Source organism: Triplophysa rosa, linkage group LG12 (assembly GCF_024868665.1).
Source record: "Triplophysa rosa linkage group LG12, Trosa_1v2, whole genome shotgun sequence".
Taxonomy (NCBI): Eukaryota; Metazoa; Chordata; class Actinopteri; order Cypriniformes; family Nemacheilidae; genus Triplophysa; species Triplophysa rosa.
In genome coordinates, this window is record NC_079901.1 from 14500304 (window position 1) to 14523726 (window position 23423).

The following is a 23423-nucleotide window of genomic DNA, read 5'->3' on the forward strand; positions in this document are numbered from 1 at the left end:
GTATAAATGGCTTTGTTCTCTTGAACACACAAAAAAGATAATAATAAGAATGTAAGAAACTGTATGGCTCTAGACTCATTTTTCCCAGTGGTGCGACCCACTTTCTCAGTTGGTCGCACCAACTTACAATTTGGTCGCACCCTTTTTATGGTAATCATAATGACCTCAGTTGATGAATCGTGCTGTTAATTTGTCACTCTGTCTTTTGAAATATTTGGATATAGACCACTTCATATTAGCACTTTTACACTTGCGAGCCCAATAAATGCAAAGAAACTTTGTATTTGTTATTTTATACAGTTGTAATTATTTAGTTTTATATTCAAGTGATATATTTGCTATGAAATGATCTGACACAAATATAACCTGACTCAATCCCCCTTTATTGCCCTCTTTGCAAAAAGCTGTATTTTTGCCACTGGCCTTCTTTATTTTTTACCACATCAAATTGAATTAAATTAGCTACTGTAGCTCAAAACTCAAAAGTAACTCAGAACTAAATTACTATATACAGTATGTACTTTATTACTACACATTGTCATAAACAAACTTTTAATAATAAGTCTTACAAACCACTCTTGTTAAATGGCCTAAGCCCGCTTGTGTTCTGAGGTGTTTTGAGTGACTGATTTGATGGGTTCAGACAGTGAGTCTCGTGAGTTCAGTGTTTGACATATGAGTTGTTTCAACAAAATGAATCGGTTCAAATGAGTCATCACGTTGCGAATCGGACATTAGCGGAAATTGATGCGCTGTTTGTTATTTACAGCTGTTAGGAAATCGCAAAACATAAAAGTTAACAAGGAAAACACTTCATTGGATAGAATTTTTCCTTTATGTCAGCTGCATGTGCGGAACACTTGTCAGGGAAGAAAAGGCAACATGTTTTAATTTGAGCACATTCACACCCAGCTGTAATTCAGGTAAAATTATTCTCAAAATGCGCCACGTGATTGATTATGACTTCCGACCTTGCGTTTGATTAACGTGTGAAGGAGAGAGACAGTTCCGAAACCGATGTGTTCGACTTCATTACGCGCTGCGCAGAACGATCGGAATATGGCATCAATGTTCTGTGAGAGTGTTTAAAAGCACATGGAGAGCTTTGTCCCGTAGTGCTTTTATGCCGTTCGGTCTGCCCAACACCGAATGAAGTCGAACACACACTTTAGTTTGGAAACAGAGGGAGTGGACGAGCTCTCTGCTCACTCGTTCCTGCACTTATCACAAGCGCATCATTCACCACGCATAAATCACATTAAATGTTAAATAAATCTTTGGTGGGGCAAAAATTCGTTTTACGCACTCGCACCAATGCGACCCTGTGAAATTTTTCCTTGCGCATTATAAAAAAACGATCGCATTTGCGAGCATTTTGGTCGCAGTCTAGAGCCCTGAACTGAGATTTCTGGGGTAGTCAAAAAATGGTAGTTAAAGGCACCCAGAACTGTTTGTTTTCCTAAATTATTTAAAATATCTTTTTTTGTGTATTTAATAGAACAAAAAAATTCAATATATTTTTTCTAGTATGGTCGTCAATAGTGCCCCAGAATTCTCAGTCGCTAACATTTATCCAAATATCTTTCTTTGGGTTCAGCAGAACGAAGAAATTGATACAGATTTGGAACAACTTGAGGATGAGTAAATCATGACAGAATTTTTATTTTTGGATGGACTATCGCTTTATTGTTTAAAAAGCATCTTAGAGTGAGACCTCAAAAAGTTGCTTGATAAAATGACAAGAAAACATTTCTGCAAATTCTAGGCAAAATGTGACTACTATTTTAAATGTGCTAAAATATAAAAGTGCAAATAAAAAAAACATATGTTTTCACGTTTGAGTAAAACAGTCACGCGCAAAGACTCATAAACATACAGTATCAACAGCATAATTGACAAAGGAACCTTAATAGTTTTTACGTTTGAACGCATATGTGTTATGTGAACTCCTTCATCATCACTAACATACGGATTAGGAATAGTGAATAGTGAGTCAAGGCCCATGAGAATTTCTATAAATATTACTGATCAACATATGTAAACAACTGATACGATTTTTGTTATTGTATGCTTTATTTCCTCTATGCTTTCTTTGCATTTTTTGTATATTTAAAAAAACATATTCCCTGATATGCTGTAGTTTGCTTTTTCCAAATAATTTTGTCCAATAAATACCTTAAAAGTTTAGTGTTTTACCCATTTTGTACCATACACGTCATGTTTTATTCTAACCTGAGTCTGCATTAAAAGCGAAAATTGTACAAACAACCTCTGGACATTTGTATGTCTGCTGTGCACATTCTGTGGTTTTTCTAAATGTACTATTCCTTACTGCTTCTCTCAGGTTGGAAAAGTCGAGCCAGGTCCGTACGGTGTCCAGCAGCAATCTGTTCTTCAAGGGCAGTCGTTTTCGCTACAGGTAAGTTTGGACAGACAGTCATAGCACAGGTACACTGCAGATGGACCGTCACTGCCTCAGGGTCCTCTCACAGCGGGACAGACCCCCTGCCCCAAAAACAACCTACTTTCCTCACGGTCACATTGAGCGGACTGCTTCAGAGCCAATGCACCAAAATCTGCTGCAGACAGGCCACCTTTTAGACACAAGCATTACTTAATAATGGCAATTGTAGCAGATGAGTGGAGCCATTGGGGCAATTAAACAAACAGCACGATCAATTATTATAGTGGGCTCACAGGACTTAAACCCACAATTAGGAAATTAATAACAGTTATTTCCTCACTCCGAGTGAGACAGACAGGATTCCATGGAGTCCATTGGAGGAGAGCTTTAGTTGGGAAGTGATTCAGTCACAGACCGAGAGACAGCGATTGACTTAAGAGAGAGAACTCAATAAGGTTAATCTAATTCTTTAGCTTCATGGACTCATTGTTGCAGGGACCAGGGTTTATCACCGAAAATGCCAGAGGATGTTACCAAGAACATCTTGAGTTGTTTAGATGTGTGACTTTGATAAATAAAGCTGTTTTTTAGCGGGTTTCTGGCCACAGAGGGACCTCCACCGTGTAGGGTGGGGAATTGTTTTTTTACTAAAAAACCATATGCCATTATTATCCCTTACAAAAAAGTTGTGCTGTTATACTTTCATTCTATTTTTGTGTGCTTTTTTATGCTTAAAATATCCGTACGTAAATGCCTAAATAGGAACATGGTAATATAAAATGCAGAAATAACATATAAATAGAATGAATTAAGTTCACTTAAAAAGATAAAAAAATATTAACACGATTTTTATAAACTAAATTAATAAAAGTACTACAAGCGTCATACTAGTACTTTAATATTAATATGCTTACTTCATCATTTACTCACTCTCATGTGGTTTCAAACCTGTATGACTTTCTGTCTTCTGCAGAACACAAAAGAAGATTAAAGATAAAGAAGATAAAGAATGTTGGTAACGAACAACATTAGTCCCCGTTGACTTCCAATGTATGGACACAAAACCACATTTCTCAAAATATCTTCTATTGTGTTCCTCATACAATAGTCATGTACAGGTTTTAAACTACATACGTAATTGTGAATAAATGATGACAGAATTGTTATTTTTGGGTGAACTACCACTTCAAGTATACTTAATAAAATTAACTTGCTCATTTTTGTATGGTATTGCAAACTTTGAACTGGCTTTCTATTTGTTTTTGTAGATTGTAAATCCCCAATTTGTTTTTTTTGTTTAATTTAGTGGAAGAGTTGCCAAAGAGGTAATGGAGCAGAGTGCAAAAATTAAACGGGAACCTCCAGAAATACACAGGTTGGCATGAGTAGACACTATTGTATAATTGCCTATAGTCGTGAGTCTTTGTTTTGAATGTCTACCTGATGCCTGCAGATATGAGATGTGATGTTAACAGTCAGGGTGTACGTGTATGTGTTCACAGGGCTGGCCTGGTGCCCAGCAGAAGCTGTCCATCCATCACTCATGGGCCGCGGCTGAGCAGTGTACCGCGCACCCGCCGGAGAGCCGTGCATATATCCATCATGGAAGGTGAGAATCCAGTTCAAGCCATTAACCAGAGTTCAGCTCTGTACACTGAAACCAATGAAATACTGCAACTTCCAAAACCATAATAATAACTTTAAATGTCAAAGCAAAGCATTGTACGCTTTCTCATAACATCCAAAATATTATGGGTAAGGAGCCAATATAGACTCATAAAAGTGGCCGATGTTTATTATAAAACCATCTCAAAACAACAAAAAGTTATTTAAAGCTATTCTAAGCCGTAACTTTGCTGACGTATTAATTGTTTCGTATACACACGTGTAGCGCAGGCAGTAATTTGAGGTCCTCAGTTATGGCAATGGGGGTGCAGGTGTCCCTGTCAGTCATAACTCTCTATTTCTGTGCCAGCTGTGTATAGTCAGTACTATATACTGCTCCCTGGCACCAGCTGTGCCACCCTGTGCCCACCCATCGGTAACTGGTGTCCCTCTGCCAGCCTCTTTTACTTGATTTCTCATCTGCTGAGCTTGGCTGTTAAACTAGCATCGTAACAGAGCGATGCTCACTGTTAAAGAGACAGTACACGTCCTTTCTGTTGATCATCTTTCACCTATTGAACTTCAAAGGGAGAAAATCGAAAGACCGGTTGCTGTTTTTCATATAATTAAAATGAATAAGACTCACTTTAGAGCAGTAGTTTTCAAACTGGGGGCCGTGGCCCCTGGGGGGGGGGGGCCCGAGATGGATCCAGGGGGCCACAGATTTTGTGGCATTTTATGAAATGTGACCCTGGATCACAAAACCAGTCTTAAGTAGCACGGGAACATTTTTAGTAAAAGACAAAAATACATTGTGTGGGTCAAAATTAAAATTATCGATTTTTCTTTTATGCCAAAAATCATTAGGATATTAAATAAAGATCATGTTCCATGAAGATATTTTGTAAATTTCCTACCTTAAATATATAAAAACTTTATTTTTGTGAGTGGATGGCCTGCCACAGTGCCCCTGATTAACAACTTCAAAGGCGATTTTCTCAATATTTTGATTTTTTTGAGTTTTAAACGGTTGTATCTGAGCCAGATATTGTCATATTCTAACAACTCATACATCAATAGAAAGCTTATTTATTCAGCTTTCAGATTATGTAAAAATCTCAATTTTGAAAAATTGACCCATAAGACTGGTTTTGTTGTCCAGGGTCACAAATATAGAAATTGATCATAGATTTTATGCAATCAAACATCAGAAAAATAAGACCACCAGACAAAAGAATTGATGTTTCAGCATTGTATAACCGAATATGTTTTTGTTTAAATAAAAATGTTAAATTTAAGATTATAAGTCTTTATTTGGGGGGCCGCAAAGCAATGCACTCTACACAAAAGGGGCCTTACAACGAAAAAGTTTGAGAACCACTGCTTTAGAGCTTTAAAAAGTGCCACAAAAGTATCTTAAAAGCCAAATCTACAAGTCTTCTGAGGCCATACAATAGCTTTGTGTTTTGTTCACTTTGACACAAAAGCGAATTTTCTGAATTCTCTCCTTCGTGTTCCGTTAAAAAAGAAAGTCACGCTGTAACTGTAAACTCAAGATAATCTCCAGACGAAGAGTTCTGTCTTCTCCACCCACATTAAACTCAACTATCCTACATGTGCTGACTGTGTTTCTTGAAGGAGTATTAATACCCTACTCTGAAAATAGTCAAGGCCTTCCTCTCCATTTAAGTCAATGGTTGAGGGAGGGGGGAGGTGCGAGGCCACGCCAGCCAGGCCGAGGAAGAGTTAGTCGCTGTTTTGGCTTCCTATTCGGCCGTGTGCTTTCAGTTACCTTTGCCAGCACAGTCAAGCCTTTACCCAGCAGCTCATGGTGGAAACAGGGTGAGAGGGACTGGAATTGTTCATACGTTCTCTGAAGAGTTACGCCAGACAGTTGCTTGCCGGATACGAACATGGTGAAGTGCCTGATCCGCATCAGCACGCGGGTGAACGTTCACCTGCGGATGATCAACCACTGTTATCGGGATGTGAAGGTTCGGGTGTTGAGTCTGGGGCCTCGTATGCTGGGTAAGGCCCTCGGCGTGCTGCCCCTTTACCCGGCCCTCACCGGGCCGCAGGATCAGCTGCGGGCATCACCGTTGCCTATGAGCTCGACACCGTATGGCAGGGCCAGCACACCTTTAGGTAAAGTCTAATGTGTGTGTTTGATGTGTGAGGGGTGGCATGTATTACTTGATATGTGCTTGATAGAGCTCAAGTAGCAATGATGTCTTACTTGTTGGCATAAGCTTTTATGGGGGGGCTTGTAATAGGTTGAAATGGAAATGTATTGATTTCAAGTTTTTTGTCTGAGATCGTGGGCAGTAAAAGCTTGCCTTTTGTTTATTAGGTTGTTTTTGGTTTATTAGGTTTTACTGTAAATATGTTTCAGGAATGTGTTTTGTTACGAGAGGTAAGATATTGAAATCACTAGTGTCACCGCTGGTTGTTCTTAAAGTCAATGCTAAAGCTGTTTGAAGAAAAGACAATCATTTATTGGAATTACTTCAGTGTTAGTGATTTACATTATTTGTGCAATTAAAACAATTAGCTTCTATTACTAACATGTATAAAATTGAACGTGTCAATAAATTGTTTAACTATTCACAGTCTCGGTTGGAACATGAAGCTCCAGGTTAAGAACTCTGTAGATCTGTCTGTATATTAAAGGGGTCAAATGACACGGCTAAAAAGAATATTATTGTTTGGGTTAACACACTTAGCTTTGACATGTGATAGTTTAAACTGTGAAGTTTTTTTGTGTTATTAAAGTATGTGTAAATTATGCACAATAAATGCAGAAATACAGGTAGATTCAAAGGGGTTTTCAAACATTTTCCAGCAATCTCCTTGCTTATGATCCAAGTAAAATTTCTGTGGTCTTTATTCCCAGATAAATGGGCCGTTTTCTGTAGTTTTGAGCATCTAAGCAGAAGGCCTTTCATGTATCCATTTTAATCTTCAGAAGAGTTCTTTAAAAGTGTGAATGAAAAACATTCGGTTGAGCAAAGAAATGTCACATAGTGAAGAGATGAAATCCTAATCCCTTCACGTCAGAATACAGATGTAACATATCTGCAATGACACGCTCAAGAATCTAGCGCTCAGCAAAAGCTCATCTGTTCCTCTGCCGAGCTGACTTTGGGATCCTAAAGGAAAGAGTGTGCAAAAATTAAACTACATGGATTTTATTTGCATAATTTACTTAGTTGCTGCTTACTGTGGTCAATCCTCTTAAAACGTTTAGGCTATGGCTAATAAGATTTAAAATAAATAAAACAACATGGATCCTATAGAATCAGAGTTTAATGTAATGTAATGTAACTGCTGAACTACAATTCTCTTGTGTAGTGCTGTCGTGATTCCAAATAAATGTTTCTGTTTGTATACTGTATGTGTGTGAGTTGTGTATATTTATATTTGTATATATAAATGCACACACATACATACTGTATAATGAACATTGACATAAATATACTGTATATAAATGTATAATTAAAAATAATTTATATTATGTATAAATATAAATGTATATTACACATGTTTGTAATCCTGGACCACAAGACCATTCCATATGGGTACGTTTTATAAATTAAAGATTTATACATTATCTATATAAGCTTTCCATTGATGTATGGTTTGTTAGGATAGGACAATATTCGAGATACAACTATTTGAAAATCTGGAATCTGATGGTGCAAAAAATAAAAATGAAAAAGTGGTTAATCAGAGGCGCTGTAAGCCGTTGCTAAGAAGAAACATATTTGTTTTAACACTCTTTATTGGCTTACCCCTGTAATGACATTGTGGAAAGCAGAAATTCTAAGCTTTACATAGATAACAAACTTGAGTGGGTAATTCCCAAAGAGCGGGCAGCGGCGAGTGAAGTTTGTAGCCGTGTTTCCGGCCATTTTGTTAATAATCAATCCACAAAATATGAAAAATATCATGCAACATGATCTTTACTTAATATCCTACTGATTTTAAGCATTTTGACCCATACAATGTATTGTTGGCTATTGCTACAAATATACCCGTGCTACTTATGACCGGTTTTGTGGGTCCAGGGTCACATTTCTTAAACATTTACAGCTGTATATTTAATATATATTATATAATCACAACAATTATTTTAGAATCAATTAATCATGATTAAACGATTCGACAGCCCTGGTTTTATTTCTACCTGAGATCCCATTTAAGTTAGTATCTTGAGACCAAACACTAATGAACTCATTTCAAAAACAGCTAGTAATTCATACATCCTCGGTTATTTAACATCGCTTTAAAAAAAAAATATCTTAAGATTTCTTATGAATTACTCTTTTGTGCAGGATAATAGCTTTCCACGGAATGAAAGGGAATAAAACACCCAGTACTTCAGCTTCACGTGTACAGCACATAAATATCGAGCAGTGAGGCCTATAGTCCATATAATTGATTGCATGCTAAGTGTTTCAACACTTCATCAGGTCGGCTCTTTGCCTTTCTATTGCTTTAGTGAGGAGACACGTGGGGGCTTGCTGTCACAAAGTACAGTGTTTATCAGAGCAAACAAGCTGGGAAATGTCTTTTCACATTGACGCTCTGGTGTGCTGTGTTCTGAGCCCATGACATCACAGCTTCAGTGATTCAGTGTTTGTGTGGGTCGGCGGCTGGGTCCGTCACCTGTGTGACACTTTTATAATACTTATATATAATACTAGATATTGGCGTTATTTACTTCATTCCTATATCATTTTACACATTTTATATTCTCTTTCCGCTCTCAAGGTTTGGAATCATTGCGGGACAGTGCCCACTCCACCCCTGTGCGCTCCGTGTCTCACAGCGACTGCTTCATGTCGCGTTCCCGCAGCCAGGCGACGGATCCTGGCGATGGCACAGCAGTCATATCAGACGAGACCTACAGTCCTTCCAACAGCGTGCTGCCCACACCGGTGGCGGAGCACAGCATGGATCTGCCCATCTCGCGTCAGAACAACGGCGCCCCCTGCAGCATAGAAGAGGAAAAGGAGTCGGAGGCGGGAACGCCCACCGCGGGCGACGTGGCAGATTTCAGCGTGGACAGTAGGGCGAAAGGCCCCGCGCAGAGCTTAGGCGGGGAGGTCGCGCTGAGCGAGGCGGAACAGGTGAATAAGTTTGTCTTAAGTGTACTCCGTCTGCTCCTTGTGACCATTGGACTCCTCTTTGTCTTGCTCCTCCTCCTCATCATCCTCACAGAGTCCGACCTTGATATTGCATTTTTACGTGATATCCGCCAGACCCCCGAGTTTGAGCAGTTCCATTACGAATACTTTTGTCCCCTCAGACGGTGGTTTGCCTGCAAGCTCCGCTGGGTGGGCGGGCTGCTCATTAACAAGTGAAAGTGAGGGGCTAACGCTCGTAAAGCCTCCCTTGTTGGGGTCGAGATGACGCTAAACACGTGGAGCGAGATGGAGGGCATCGACCTGTCCCATGAATCCAGCTTTATTCATGATGCGTCTGCTGATGTGCGGTGGAGCAGCAGGCCACAACAGCTCCCGTTCTCCTCCACTTTCAGTTTATTCTACCCCAGTGTCCTTTTTGCCCGATTGTTTTTCACCTTTTTTTTTTACAAAGACAGAAAACCGTTTTCATTGGGTTTTTTTCTTTTTTTGGAATTTCAGGTCATTTAAGGTATTTTATTTTTACAAAAAAAGAGAAAAAAGAAAAATAAGTGAAATCCAATTGAACGGACTGAATTATATGGTTCCTTAAATGGCAAAGTGTGGCAGGTTGGAAACGAGTGGAAATGTGGAAAACCACTGCTTTTCTGAGAGATTACGCATACTTCACATCCATCAGTCATGTAACTCTTGTTTTTAAAGGCTGCTATAATTTACAACAGTGATGATCAGATGTGCAGAGGGTTATATGTCATGTTAGAATGTGCAAGTTATTTCAGAAGTGAGACTTGGGGAAAGATTGGAAGCAATGTTATTGAATAATAAAAATGGATACCTTTGAGTTTTGTATTTGGTGGCTTGATTTTAGGGTGTCATACGTTATAGGAATATAATTGTGTTTAGGTGGTAGGAATTTGTGAAGTAGAAAACATTTTGAAAGGTTCTTTCTATTGGATCCAAAACAATTGATATCAATTGTGTTTTGTCATGTGACCCACTAGTGTCTGTTAAAGAATTTTTTATCGCTGACTTAAAGCAACTAGCACCCATAGTTCCAGTATAGCTAGATGTGCAATATTGTTTAAGAAGAAGTGCATCAGTTTCTTTTTATTTCTGAGAATGTGCATTTGTTTTTCTTTATTTCTTGTCATCCCGAGTCTTTCTAAACAGAAAGATGTCCCATTGTATAAAAGAAATATTTTTTTTATTCCATATCAGCCTTGCTCTTAAGTTTGTACTCTGTTGATATCATGCTATGATTATTCTTAATTACAATAACAATGCTGTACTTTTTGTACAAAAGTAGTTAGTTTCCTAATATATCGACAGTTTTCCATGTATATTTTAACAGAACTGAAATGTTATTTTGTTATTGAAGATTAAATTATACCTTTTTTAGCTCTGTGTTTCAGATGAGATCTAGAGTTTATGCCGTTTCTGTCCAGAGAGACACGAGAAAGATTTATATTCAGATCCACGACCCATTTCCAAACGTCGACGTAACCAGCAATGAGATAACTAAAATGCTCCTGTGCTTTGTGTATTGGTAAAGACCATGCATACAAACGATATTAATTGCTTTATACACAGTTTAACCAAAAGACTGTGTGTTTGCGCACATATTTTTACAATTAATGTTATTGGCAATATGTATTAAAGACCAGAATTAGTCTTTCGTACACCATGTCTTAATAAGTCTATGGTGTTTGTTTATTTATTTGAAGAGAGAAATTTGGCTATTTTCCAGTGTCAGGTTAACAGAGAATATATTTTCTCCTAATACGATTTATATCTGACCCTCTGAAATGCTACAGATGCATTTGTTTGCATGGAGAAGAGTAAAATAAAGTTAACTGAAAATAATGAAAAGAAACACGGTCTTAATTAGATCAGAACTGGGACACTGCACTTGTCTAGTTAAGATTTTGAAAGGACGATATTGTTGATCGTTCCGCAATCAACAGTGATCGAGGTGTGATTCACAAATAGTTTTGTTTAGCCCATACAACACTATTAATCTACCAGGTAATGTGGTTGCAGTCGGTCATGCGCCTTGATAACAATTTCATAGAAATGCTGTCTTCCACCAACTACAGGAGCTGAGGGAAAACCTGTTACAACAAACACGAGATGCATGAACCTCTGTAGTAGAGAGAAACCTTTGAACAAAACTCGGGTCAGGAGTAGTTCAAGAGAAGATAGACGGCCATTTGAGTTCTGCACGTCTCTTACCTTGAGAAATATCCATGCATGCATTTTTAACATCTAATGTGCCAAATTATTAACAGCGTCTGGATGACGCAAGTTTATTTATAATTTGTAGAACCTGAATATGGAGATGTTTTTGCGGTACATGATAATGTTGCTCTGATGGCTACTTGTGTGATGGGTATTATTGATTCATAGAATCAAACTTAAATTCATAATAAACAATGAAATGGCCGTTTTGTAAAAGATCTGATGAGAGTTTACCCATTGACAGCATTATGTAGCCTCAGTGGTCAGTCCTGCATGGCAGTGCCATTCATCAAGCAATAACCTGTTGATTTCTAGAATCATGTGGATGTTTTTTTGATGGTTTTTGTGCTGTTGCGAAGCAATTCCAGTTACCTGATGTTTTCTACGGAGCAAGGAATGAATACATTTCATTCGAGTTAAAGCTACAAAATTGTGATCAGCTCATTTTATATGATGATTCTTTCCAAAATTTACTACATTTTATACTCATTGTTATCAGTGCTTTTCCTGTTTCAACTTGTGCTGGAATTGACTGCTTCTCCTCGCGCTTGAATGCGAGGAGCTGAAAGCACACGCTCCCTTCAGCTGTAAATCAAGGGCAATCACTGCTTCTGTCCTCGTGAGCTTCTTCCTTCTACTCGTCTCTAGACAGTTTACTTGTACTATTCGCTATGGTTTGACTGAGATAAATGCACTGGTCCTTTAAAGGGCAATTGCCAGCTAAATGGGTTGCGTTATTTTACAAGGTCTCTGTAACCTTTGTAATTTTCTTATGCTTCTTTAGTGCTGAGCTATTTAGCGTAACAGGATCTGCATTGATGCGCAGTTGAACACCTGCCACATATCAACTGACACGTAGACATTCAGGAGTAACAAAATGCATATAAAAGAACTTCACTGGATATACAGCAGTCTTAACAGCATCAAATGATCCAGCTCAAATGTACAAGATGATGGTTTTTATTGTTTAACAGTTGGTAGTGTGGGCTAACAGCTGTTGATGAAAACATCAGTGCTCTCCAACAGGTTCATAAATGATACATGCTTACTAATGACAGACAGGTTGAAATGTTCTAGAATGACTCGTTCTCGTTGTGACACAATAGACTGCTGCTGCTTGACCTTTCAGATCTGGATTAATAACTGATATATATTTTCTCATAAATCTTCAACACCCAGGGACTTACAGTTTATCATTGGAATGAATTACTTATTTTGTGCTTGCATACAAATTACCTAATTATACAGTGAAACCTCATCTAAACCTTTACGCTCAGATCCACTGTGGCACTAACAGTCAATACAGAACAATGTGGCAACGCGCTTCATTTTCTGTACTGTGCTTGTGTCACCTACAGTCCCCTCGACAGCTATGCATATACATGCACATTTGTCTATGCATAGGCATGTCTGTGGGCGTTCTTTTCTGTACTCTGCATTTTTTCTGTATGGGACTGAAAGTTGCTGTTTAGTTCCTAGTATATAAACAGTCGAATATATACGTGATTTATGTGCCAAATGCAGTTCCTGTTAAGTCAGATTCATTCCAAAATCATCTTTGTACTGTAGGAAACCTTCCATGCAAAGTGGTTTAATAAATTGTTTCACTGATAGTCCCTTGTAACTGGTGCCATGGAAATATTCAAACCTGAAATAAACATTTAAAAGAAGTTGAGATATCTTGTGGTTTATACCTCAAAGTGATAAAAAGTGATGCTTTTCTAGAAATGCACCCCCTTCCCCTTTTCAGATCAGTGTTGAACTTACAAATTCATATCCAGTAATGGCAAATGCAGGGCACCTGATTTACTGCAGCATTTCATTAGAAGTTACAACCCAAAGCATATTACATATTATACTGACCTCTTACAGATGAACCTTTATGCTGTAGTTTTTTTTTTAAAGTACTGATTTGCACACAACAGTAAAATTTAAAATAAAACATTTATTCTGTACAAATGTCAAATTAAACTAAAGAATTTACATATAAACCGCAAAAAATGTATTAATTAAAAAAAGTATTTTAAATGTTTGTTTACAAGAAGTACATGTTTACAAAGTATTTTGACACATTTGGTGGTAATACTCCACTGCTTACTAAAAATGAGAGAATGATGGTTTCAGGAATGGGCGAGCAGCAGTCTGTGGGGTGGGCAAAGCCATGAAGCCGGGTCTCTTTCCTGCTTGTGCTGCTGGAGCTGGTCTGGAACCTATGCCTGCACTGCGACTCCCACCTCTATATCCCCCTCTTGATGAAGACCAGTTATTGCTGTATCCGCTACATCAAGGGAAGAAAACAGGATTCATGGTCAAAGCACAAATAAACCTAAGTGTATCAAAGCATTTAATATACTTATACAATAAATACAGTTTCTCCATTTTAAAATGACTTGAAGTGAGACCTGCACACCTCTAATAATAATAGTAATAATAATAAATGATTAGAAATAATAAACAAATACAAGTTTTAGCAATAAAAAAACACTGACCCTTTGGAGGAGGAATTCTGGTTAGTGGATTTCCTCCTTTTGGGTTTTCTAGAGTAAGATGCTTGCTTTCTTTTCTGTCCTCGTCCAGAGGTTTTTCTGAAATAAGATGATGTGCCGTCACCCTCGCCGTCATCATCTTCTTCATCATTCTGATGGCCTTGTGTTGTGTCGATCCATCCAGAGCTCTCACACTGCTCCTCAGCTGCATAGGGAGTGTGAGAACATCAAGTACTTCATTTCAATGAATTTTAAAGGTGTCATGAACTGGGCTTGTTTATTGTTTTATACTGTTGTATGAGGTCTACTTATGACGTTCGCGTGGTTTTTACATTCAAAAACATCAAAATCAATAAGTAATATATATTTTCTACCCAGGTTTTGAGGCCGGCTCGACAAACGCTCGGTTTTAATGGGCGTGCAGCATTGAAGACTTGGAAGTAAACGCCCACTGCTATGATTGGATAGCAGTTTGCGTAGTAAACTTAGTTGGAGCCTTCTGTGAATTTGGTTAGAGACGTAACGTTACACACATTCGCCCTATTCGCACGGGATAAGTATTATCTGGGGACCTCGTGTGACTTAGAAATTACCTCCCCACATCTGTATTTCGTGTGGCACATTCGCACGGGATAAGTGAAGCCTGTGATTTTACTCAAATTTACTGACTTATTTCCCGGATGTGATGGCAAGGCTTAGCGTATAGTTTGTATAGCCTATAGTTGTATGGTGTTTAATGATATCCGTACGTGTCAGCATTTGAGACCCGTGAACGTGAACCGGACAGAAGATCACCGCGATCGCGGGTCTTAAATGTTTCCATGATAAATAAACAAACTGGAGACTCCCGGTAATTTATGGATATGACCCAGCAGGCCAGCACCCGAAATAATACCGAAACAATTCAAAACAGTCTCCATTATTCGCAAACGGTGGATAAAACCTTGAAAAATTATATATGAGCCCACCAAATCACAGAGATGCCGATTCGCACAGGACTAATATTCTCATAGGACCTTGGTGTTCGTCAAAATATGGTAGGTAATTTGTGGGGGAATTTTTACTTTACAAATTACAGACATGGCCGATTCGCACGGGATCAAGATCACAGACAAACTCTGCAATTATTACAAATGACTAGAGGTCCCCAGATAATACTAATCCCATACGAATAGGGCTATCAGGCGATCTCTAACAAAGCAATAGTGACGCATAGTACAAAAATGTTGTACTCGCATAAGATTGCTGCGCCATTCCTATCGGATCCAATATTGACGGCACAGCACAGCTTTTTAACTTTAGTCTCTACGCAAATCCAGCGTCAACCTGTGCCTGCTTCACAAAGGAATCCATGGTAATGTTTTACCCACATGAGCTGGAACTTCTTTAAAAATAAACGTCAACCACGCATTACTAATGTCGGAATCCGAAGGAAGGTTATGCAGCGACTGTGTGCTTCCACAACCAGGCACTGACTGCACAATATTTTGCGATCTTTAACGGCATGTTTATTGCTTGCTCGCTCTATCTGGTTACGCGCAACTTGAGTTACTTCAGTACTGTCATGCGAGAACCAGTGGGCGGGCTAGAGAAGTAGTCGTTGATATTTTTCTGTGGAGGTCAAATATAAATTGTCTTTGGGACTGGGACATGTTAAGTTTCACATACCTCAAGACATTTGTATCATCAAATTAATTTTTGCTTGAGATTTTGCATTTATACATTGCAAGAATACATTCATTACCATTCATTTCTTTACCAATGCCTAATGTTACAACCAGATCAAAGTCCAAAAACTTTCAATGGAACATCAGGTTATGCTCCATTTTAAGGACTTGATCCATACAAAGATGATTGATGAATATTGTTTTGTAAGAGTCTCACCAGGCAGCTGCCACTCAGAGTACTTCTGCAGCAGTTCAATAAACTCAGCTCCATATTTCTCCAGTTTATCTTCAGTCACACCATCAATGTGCAGTAGAACCTCTGGATCAGCTGAAAGGGTCTCTACACAGAAACACATCACAATACACTAAACACAGAGCACAAAGAGCTATGCAAAAAGAAAGCAATTAAATACTCCTGCCTAAAACAGCATTTCTTCACAGTCATGCATCACGTAAAACGCATTACATACAAGTACAATTCAATCTGTATATTTCATTAACTAACAAGATTTTAGACAAGTAATATTCTTATGCAATCAATTCATTTGAAACTACAACAATTTTTTTTAACAGAACCTTTACCAACCTGCAATCTTTTTGAGTGTGGCTGTGGAGAAAATGTTGTAGTAATGGATGCCAAAGACTTTGCCGAGTTTCTTGCACAGATCATTAAGTTCCTCCAGACACTTCTTCACCATCTCTTCTCTCTTGGAGACACTCTCAATCACAGAGGCTTTGTGTTTTCTGATGCTGGATGCACTCTCAGTCTCAATAAATTCAACCTGTAAAGGCCAATACTTCATACTCTTACCCATTTACTGCAGATTATATTTCAATAGAATACCACGGTAACACATGAGAAGTTCAACAGTCAATGATAGCATATCAGGAACATTAACCGTTATATTAAGAAGCAATATTTGCCCTATCAGACTTTTTATAACGAAGTGTTTCCTAAAATATGACACCAAGCTCCTGAACAAAAACGTTCAAAATCAAAAACTTTATAATAAACTCTAATCACTAGATTGTTATTGATATTATAATATGTAGGCCTAACAAAAATATCCTTTTATACCCCATATCTGGGGCACGGTTACATCAAACCCTGGCAAATATCTGACCCAGCCGGATACCATCTTTTGAAAATCCTTTTTCTCACCTGCACGCTTCCACTCAGTACGTTCATGGCTTTAGGACCTGCTGATATATAGGCCACAGCCTGACCGTTCCTATTGATGAACAAGTCTTCCATCAGAACACTATCCAGCACCAGTCTCTTAAAAAGCCTCTCAGCATTGTGCTTTGAATATGCTGATCCCACCCCAAACATTCCAGACTGGATCCGAGCCGTTTTAGAGCCTGACACACAGAGATACTCTTAAGCAGTCACCCTGACAGGCATTAAATCTCAAGCAGTGAATGAAGTGACGCATATTTACACTTCATTTATTACAGCGAGATCCCGCTAGGCTTCTTACCCAGAAATATGTCAACCAGCATGATCAGGGTGAGTCTGTTCTGCTGGGCGGATTTGCCATATCTGTTTCCGACCTTCTCGCAGTTCTCCTGGACAAACCTCACAATCTTCTTCACATCTTCTGTGACATTTCTTGATTTGTATTTCTGAAAAAAGTGAGTATTAGGATAATTATGCATTCGTATTTGATATCGATATGAGTATGGTATTGTATAGTATATTTAAAACATGAAATGCTAGTGTATAGAAAAAAAATATTCTTCAATAAAATATAATAAAAATGGTAAAAGGCACAACGTGCAAGGTTAAAAAGGCTTTAATACTACAGTTCAATGAACAACAAAAAGTGTGCAAATCCTAGGAACATTCTTACACAATGCAGGATCTGCCAATGCTAGTTACAAAACTATGAAGCATGCAATCATTTGATACCGTCTTACGTTAGGTTTGGCACAATTGTCACAGATGACCTCCGGGTGCTCTTTACAGAAGCTTGTATTAAACGTGTGCTCGCCAAAGTATGCCAGCAGCTGGATCCTCCTGCACTCAGCTACATTCTCACAGAAATGCACCATACTGTGCAGGTTGTTGATGTGGGTGGCTTTGGATTGCTGGTTTCCATCTTTATCCACTGCAATTATATTACAAATTTTGTAGGTCACGCTTACATAGACATATTAAACGTGACTGTGTAACAGTGTCTGAAGAATGTCTCATTTCTACACAAAGCCTTTATAAAGAGTTCTGATTCAAACATTGTTGTTATTTTACAAGTCAGTATATTTATTTGATGTCTTTATCATGGCTGGCACAGATGGAGTACGTACTAGCAATGAGTCTCTTGATGCGGATGACATCGCTGTAAGCGTAAAAGAGCACACAGTGGGAGATTTCTCCATCTCGACCAGCTCTGCCTGACTCCTGGTAGTAACCCTCCATTGATTTAGGCAGACTGGCATGAATCACATAACGCACATCAGGCTTGTCAATGCCCATGCCGAACGCAATGGTGGCACACATAACCTAACAATACAAGAGCAAAGATAAAAGCCAATGACAAATTTGGATGTTTAAGATGTATCTTTCTCTACAAAAAAAAAAGAACCAGTCACTCTAAACACATCATGTAAAACTTAAATATGTGTAAACAACAATTATATTCAAAACTTCAGAAACACATTTTGCAAGGTTAAATTGTGTTTTTCTTTTGGTTTGAACAATAAAGTTCCTAACCTCACAGCCATCCTGGTTGATCCATTTGTTCTGTACATATTCCCTGTCGCTGTCACTCAGTCCAGCATGATAAGCCAGCGCTGCAATCCCAGCCCTCTGTAGACTGTCCGCCAGAGTGTCACAATCGTTGCGAGACAAGCAGTACACAATGCCCGAGTCACCTACACAAAAACATGGCCAATATCATCAATTAGTTCATCAGGCTGTGATTACAGATAGCGATGAACTGAAAACGTGCACACTGCTGATGTCCTGATCACATCTGGACAAAACTCACGTGGATAGTATTTCTTGATCCACTGAATGCAGTCCTCAGCAACCTTCTTGGGCTTTTTTGGCAAAACAGAGTATTTGAGGTTGTTCCTGTTAAAGCTCATAGTGAATCTGTGGAAACATGACCAGTTTTGTACTTATATCTATTATGCTATGTTTAACTTTATATAACTATGTAACACACATGCACATTAGATTTAAGTAGCTATAGCTGTAAGTGTGAATGCTAAATTTACAAAACATGAAAACCGTTATCTTATTTCTATCATACTTTCTGAAAAGCATTAAAGTTTAAAATAAAGTTTAAACATGAATGGGAACACAACAAATGTAAATAAAAAAAGACATTGACGAGTGAATCAGAAATCGCCCGACAGGAAGACTTACACCTGAGGACGAGTCATTGCTAGCTGGTTAAGAATGTCCTTCTGGACTCTAGGAGTGGCAGTGGCTGTCAGAGCCATTATAGGAACTTTGGGAAACATCCGTCTGAGCTCATGTAAGCGCTTGTAGTCTGGCCTAAAGTCATGACCCCACTGTCAAAGACAAGGACAATTGATTGTGCTTCTATTCAAGCCATCATTCATATAAACAGCAATTATTTTGGTTTTCCTAAACTAATGCTTTAAAAACTGACAAATTGGATATATTTGGGACCAGGCATATGGTTTTTTTTCTTACATTTTGTACACCAATTAGGAAAAAAATCTGCTAATAAAAGTTTAAAATATCTAATATAAAACTGCTCGAGGCAGTGTAGAGTTTACCTGACTGACACAATGGGCCTCATCAATGACAAAGCGAGCCAGCAGACCTCTTTCATACAGATTCTGAAGGGCGCTAATCATCCTTCCACTTGCAGATACCTACAGACAATAACAAAAAGTTAACACTGATCAAGTTGTACATGCATACTTAGAAAGAACCTGTCTTATGGCTTAAGGACCCACCTTCTCAGGAGTGGCATAAATAAGTTTGATGGTCGGATCTTTCCTAGACAGCTGCATATAGATTCTTGCAGCCTGACTATCACTTTTGTCTCCTGATAAACTGGTAGCACAGATCTGAGACATAAAACGGGACAATAAGCACATGTTATGAAAAGCAGAGATATTCACCATGTGGAAAGAGGGACTCACATCCAGTGTGGTGAGTTTTTGGACCTGGTCAACAATGAGAGACCGTAGAGGTGATATAACTACAGTCACTCCTGCAGACATACAAGCAGGGAGCTGATAGCAGAGACTTTTACCGCCACCTGTAGAGGATTTTAGACATAACATAATTTATAAACGCAGACATTCAGTGCATAAACTGTAGGTGTGCTTAAGACAACAGGGAGAAAACAGTGTCAATGACGCACCTGTAGGCATAAGTACAAACGTGTCCTCCCCTAACAGACCGGCATTAATGGCCTCCAGCTGATTGAATCGGAACTGATGAAGCCCAAATTTCTTATGGAAGATCTTCATCATCTCTGGGCTATGAGGGAAGCAGAAGCCTCTGAAGCGATCATGAGCTGGGTTTCTATATGTGGGCTCTGTAAAACAAGAAGTGCAAAGAAAGCTCTTTAATACCAACATTATTAAAAAGGTAAGATATTACATGAATCAGAAACAAAAACAAACAGTTCATCGTGTTGTTAAAGACAACATGAAATCAAAAATCTTTAGTACACAAAATACTATTTCTTAAGATACACATTTAAGAAAATACTGTCTTCCACCTTTGTACTAGTCAGATCATTTTATAGGATAAGAGTGAGAGACATTACTAAAACTTACCAATTTGTTTAGGTTTGGTAGGTTGTTGTGTTGGTGTGATGACTGTCTTTTTCTCCACGGGTTTTGAAGCCACTCCCTCCCGCACTGATGGTGATGTCAGGACATTTTTAGGTTCCTCATAATAATCAGGGATATCAGTCTCATCAAAGTCATCGATTTCAAAGTCATCGATAAGGAAGTCATCTTCTGGCTCTGTGTCTGCTCGAGAATTTGTGCCATTAGCTCTTGTTGTGTTGGTTTTAGCTTTTTTCTCAGAATCCACCGGCCTTTTAGGAGAAAAGAATAGGTCGATATTTTCTGCATCCGTAGTTTGATTGTTTGATTCATTGAATGACAGCCCCGAGTAGAATTTATCTGACTTTGAATCAAATTTTCTCAAGGTCGGACTAGTTTCTGTTTTTGAGAAGCTGTTGGGATTCCAGGAACCTCCAGGGGTTTCAACTCTATTAAAGATGCAGTCAGAGTCCTCAAATACGCTGTTATTTTCCAGAGACACGACAGAGGCAATGGACTTACGAAACTGAAAGCCTGTTTTAGCACTTTGTCCCGGTGTCACCAATGACATCAGACTAGAGGGTGTGACACCAAAACTTTGTCTGCTTAGTACACTATGTGGAGTTGCTGTTCTATCTGACTGAGATGTTTTAGATGAAGCACCATTAGCAAGAATCCTTTTCCTGTGGTAAATAGAAAAGACATGGATTAATTAAGTTACTGTATACAGCAAAAACGCAATAATGACTTTAAACACTGATCATGTAAAAAAAAAAAAAATCACACAAGCATGCTGGAACATTCGCCCTGGCATCATTAATCCCCTTCTAAGTAATAACTCTGCTCATCTCTTTTATTGCTTTACCTGCGGGCTCTCTGAAGTAATAACTCTGAACCACAGGTCAGAGCAATAAGCTCATGTTCTGGAATGGTGTCCACTAGACAACAAATAGATTCCATAATACTGAAAAGAGCATCATCCGTTCCTAAATCACAAATAAATAAATGCACATCATCATCCGAACGGTTGAGAAGCAAAATGAAGAGTGATGCTATAAACTTTAAACAGCACAAATACGGTACGAATGATACCTTTAGATTCTTTGGCAAGTCCATCTGATGATCCTGCCAAGTTTAAAGCAAATCTGGGAGGTGATGCCTTTTTGTCAGCACTGGTAACAGCGTCAGATAATCTACAATAAGACAATATAACTATAAAATATAACATCAATCAATGTTCAATCAAAAAGAAACTTTTCACTTTACCAGTTAACAGCAAATATGTGGTAAAAAATCATTCATCACTGAAAGTGTGCTACCTTCTTTCGTTATCTGAAATTGGGGGACTTGTATCCACAGGAACAGGTGATGGTGGAATGAAATCATCAAATTCTTCACAATTATCATACAAGTAATCCATCTCTGTGTCATCAATGTCTATGATGTCATTTGTATCGGCCCTTTTACCTTCCTCAGCAGCAGCTGTCTGATCTGTTATTCATTCAAAACACAACTTATTAAAGGGACAGTTGCGAAGAAAAGAAATACTCTGTAATTTTTATTTATCTAAAACCTTTTCTTTGCCACTTTAAATATGAACTAATTCATAAAACGAGAAAGCATACAAGGTTTACTAACTTGTCACACACTTTGCCTCTTCTTCCTCCTTTTTAGCTGGTAGGTCGCAGTCAATAATCTCTTCATCCTCTGTGTCACTCAGTATTGACTTTTGCTGGACTGTAGTCTTACGTTTTTTGGTCTTTTTAATGGGCGAATCCTCTGGTTCTCTCTAATGAGCTTCTGTGTCGATTCCATTAGCATCTGACATGAAGTCCTTTGGGGCAGCTGTAGTTCCTGTAGCAAGTGAACTGCCATTTAAACTAGTGCCATCTTTCTTAGTACAAGAGGAATTTGGGGATGTGTTCTGTTCCAATACACTTGTTTTTTTCGTAGATGCACATGGCGATACAACTTTTTCCTTCACCGGGGTTTCAAAATCATCCAAGTCATCCCATTCGTTGATGGTATCGGAAAGGAAGCTGTCACTCTTGTGTTCACTCACAGTTCGGTCTTTTTTGGAATCCACAGGCAAGATGGCAGATTTAGGAATAGCCTTAATGGTAGACTGGACAAGAACGGGTTTGCTCACTGCAAACGGGTTGGCCAGTGGGTTCACAGTACTTGCCTTTGGTCTGCTGGTAGCTGTGAAGAAGTTGACTTTGGGTGCAGCTTTCTCGGGCTTCTTTGAGAATGTCACAGGAGTTTTTGTTACTTCAAAGTTGTGTGGAACATTGACACTCCTGTTTGTTAACACATTTTCAACAGTTACCTTCTGAGGAACCTCCGGTTTGGTGTTTCCTGATGGAGACTTCTTTTTGAAGCAAAAATTCCTAAACAGAGATGGAAAGAGAGGTTAGACTCTCATCAGACGCTTCTGGGCATGTTTATAAAGTGGGTAACGTTATGTCCTTACCCAGGCTTCGGCTTAAGCAGTGACAGCTTGTTTTGTGCAGCATTGTGTCGCTCCAGTTGCTCCTTCAGGTTATTTTGCGGTAGACTCGGCATTGTGTGCGTTTTAATAATTAATACTCACTTTTCAAAAATTCATGACCACGGCATTTAACCAATCCCATACCCAAACATTCACTTAGGTCAACCAAGTCAAATTCCGTGAGAATGAACGGCACACTACATCGTTTATCTGACGTCCATTTCGTTGTAGAACAAAATAACACTCACGCCGCAAAGTTTTACCCTTAAAACCTAAAAAAGGCTAAATGTTGCGAAATTAACTTCCAGTTACCGGCAACGTAAACAAAAAGCGCACGTTATGATACAGTGAAACCACATAAAATAGTAACACACCGTTCGCATGTTGTTATTGTTGAAAGCTCGCGCTTACCGCCTAACCATAGCTTGCGTTCCGATTGGTGAACTGACAAAAACGTCATTTCCGTTGTCCTTTAGCTAGTTCCTTTCTATCGAGATATTTTTGTTTTGCGACATTTGCTTTTATAGTAACTCGTTTTACCTGGTTCAAATGAAATAACTAAAACTTAAATAAGTTAATAAATAACTAAATAAAAAACTGCTTCTCTAGTGGAGGCTGTGT

General features: G+C 38.6%; 2 protein-coding genes across 4 annotated transcripts in view; one reads left to right on the plus strand and one right to left on the minus strand.

Moving 5' to 3' along the window:
* The window catches only part of LOC130562791 (FERM domain-containing protein 5), an 86664-nt gene extending 73603 nt beyond the window's left edge, over nt 1–13061 (plus strand). Inside the window, exons 11-14 of one of the 3 annotated variants that reach the window (XM_057348043.1) lie at nt 2345–2419; nt 3711–3779; nt 3907–4013; nt 8783–13058. In XM_057348043.1, coding sequence (XP_057204026.1) covers nt 2345–2419; nt 3711–3779; nt 3907–4013; nt 8783–9375 — 844 coding nt within the window. In that variant the 3' untranslated portion in view covers nt 9376–13058. Of the gene's footprint in view, nt 1–2344; nt 2420–3710; nt 3780–3906; nt 4014–8782 lie in introns of all 3 variants that reach the window. The other 2 variants (XM_057348046.1, XM_057348045.1) reach the window with 2 other exon arrangements.
* Nucleotides 13062–13307: 246 nt separating this feature from the next.
* On the minus strand, nt 13308–23203 carry blm (BLM RecQ like helicase). Its single transcript, XM_057348042.1, is given in 21 exon segments — nt 13308–13672; nt 13884–14085; nt 15765–15887; nt 16134–16329; nt 16710–16909; nt 17029–17173; nt 17468–17658; nt 17855–18050; nt 18261–18421; nt 18538–18644; nt 18921–19069; nt 19301–19399; nt 19484–19597; nt 19673–19791; nt 19897–20073; nt 20318–20994; nt 21177–21297; nt 21404–21504; nt 21631–21802; nt 21950–22701; nt 22785–23203. Coding segments are annotated over 21 exon segments (4275 nt in total). The 5' UTR covers nt 22877–23203; the 3' UTR covers nt 13308–13491.
* Nucleotides 23204–23423: the final 220 nt, after the last annotated feature.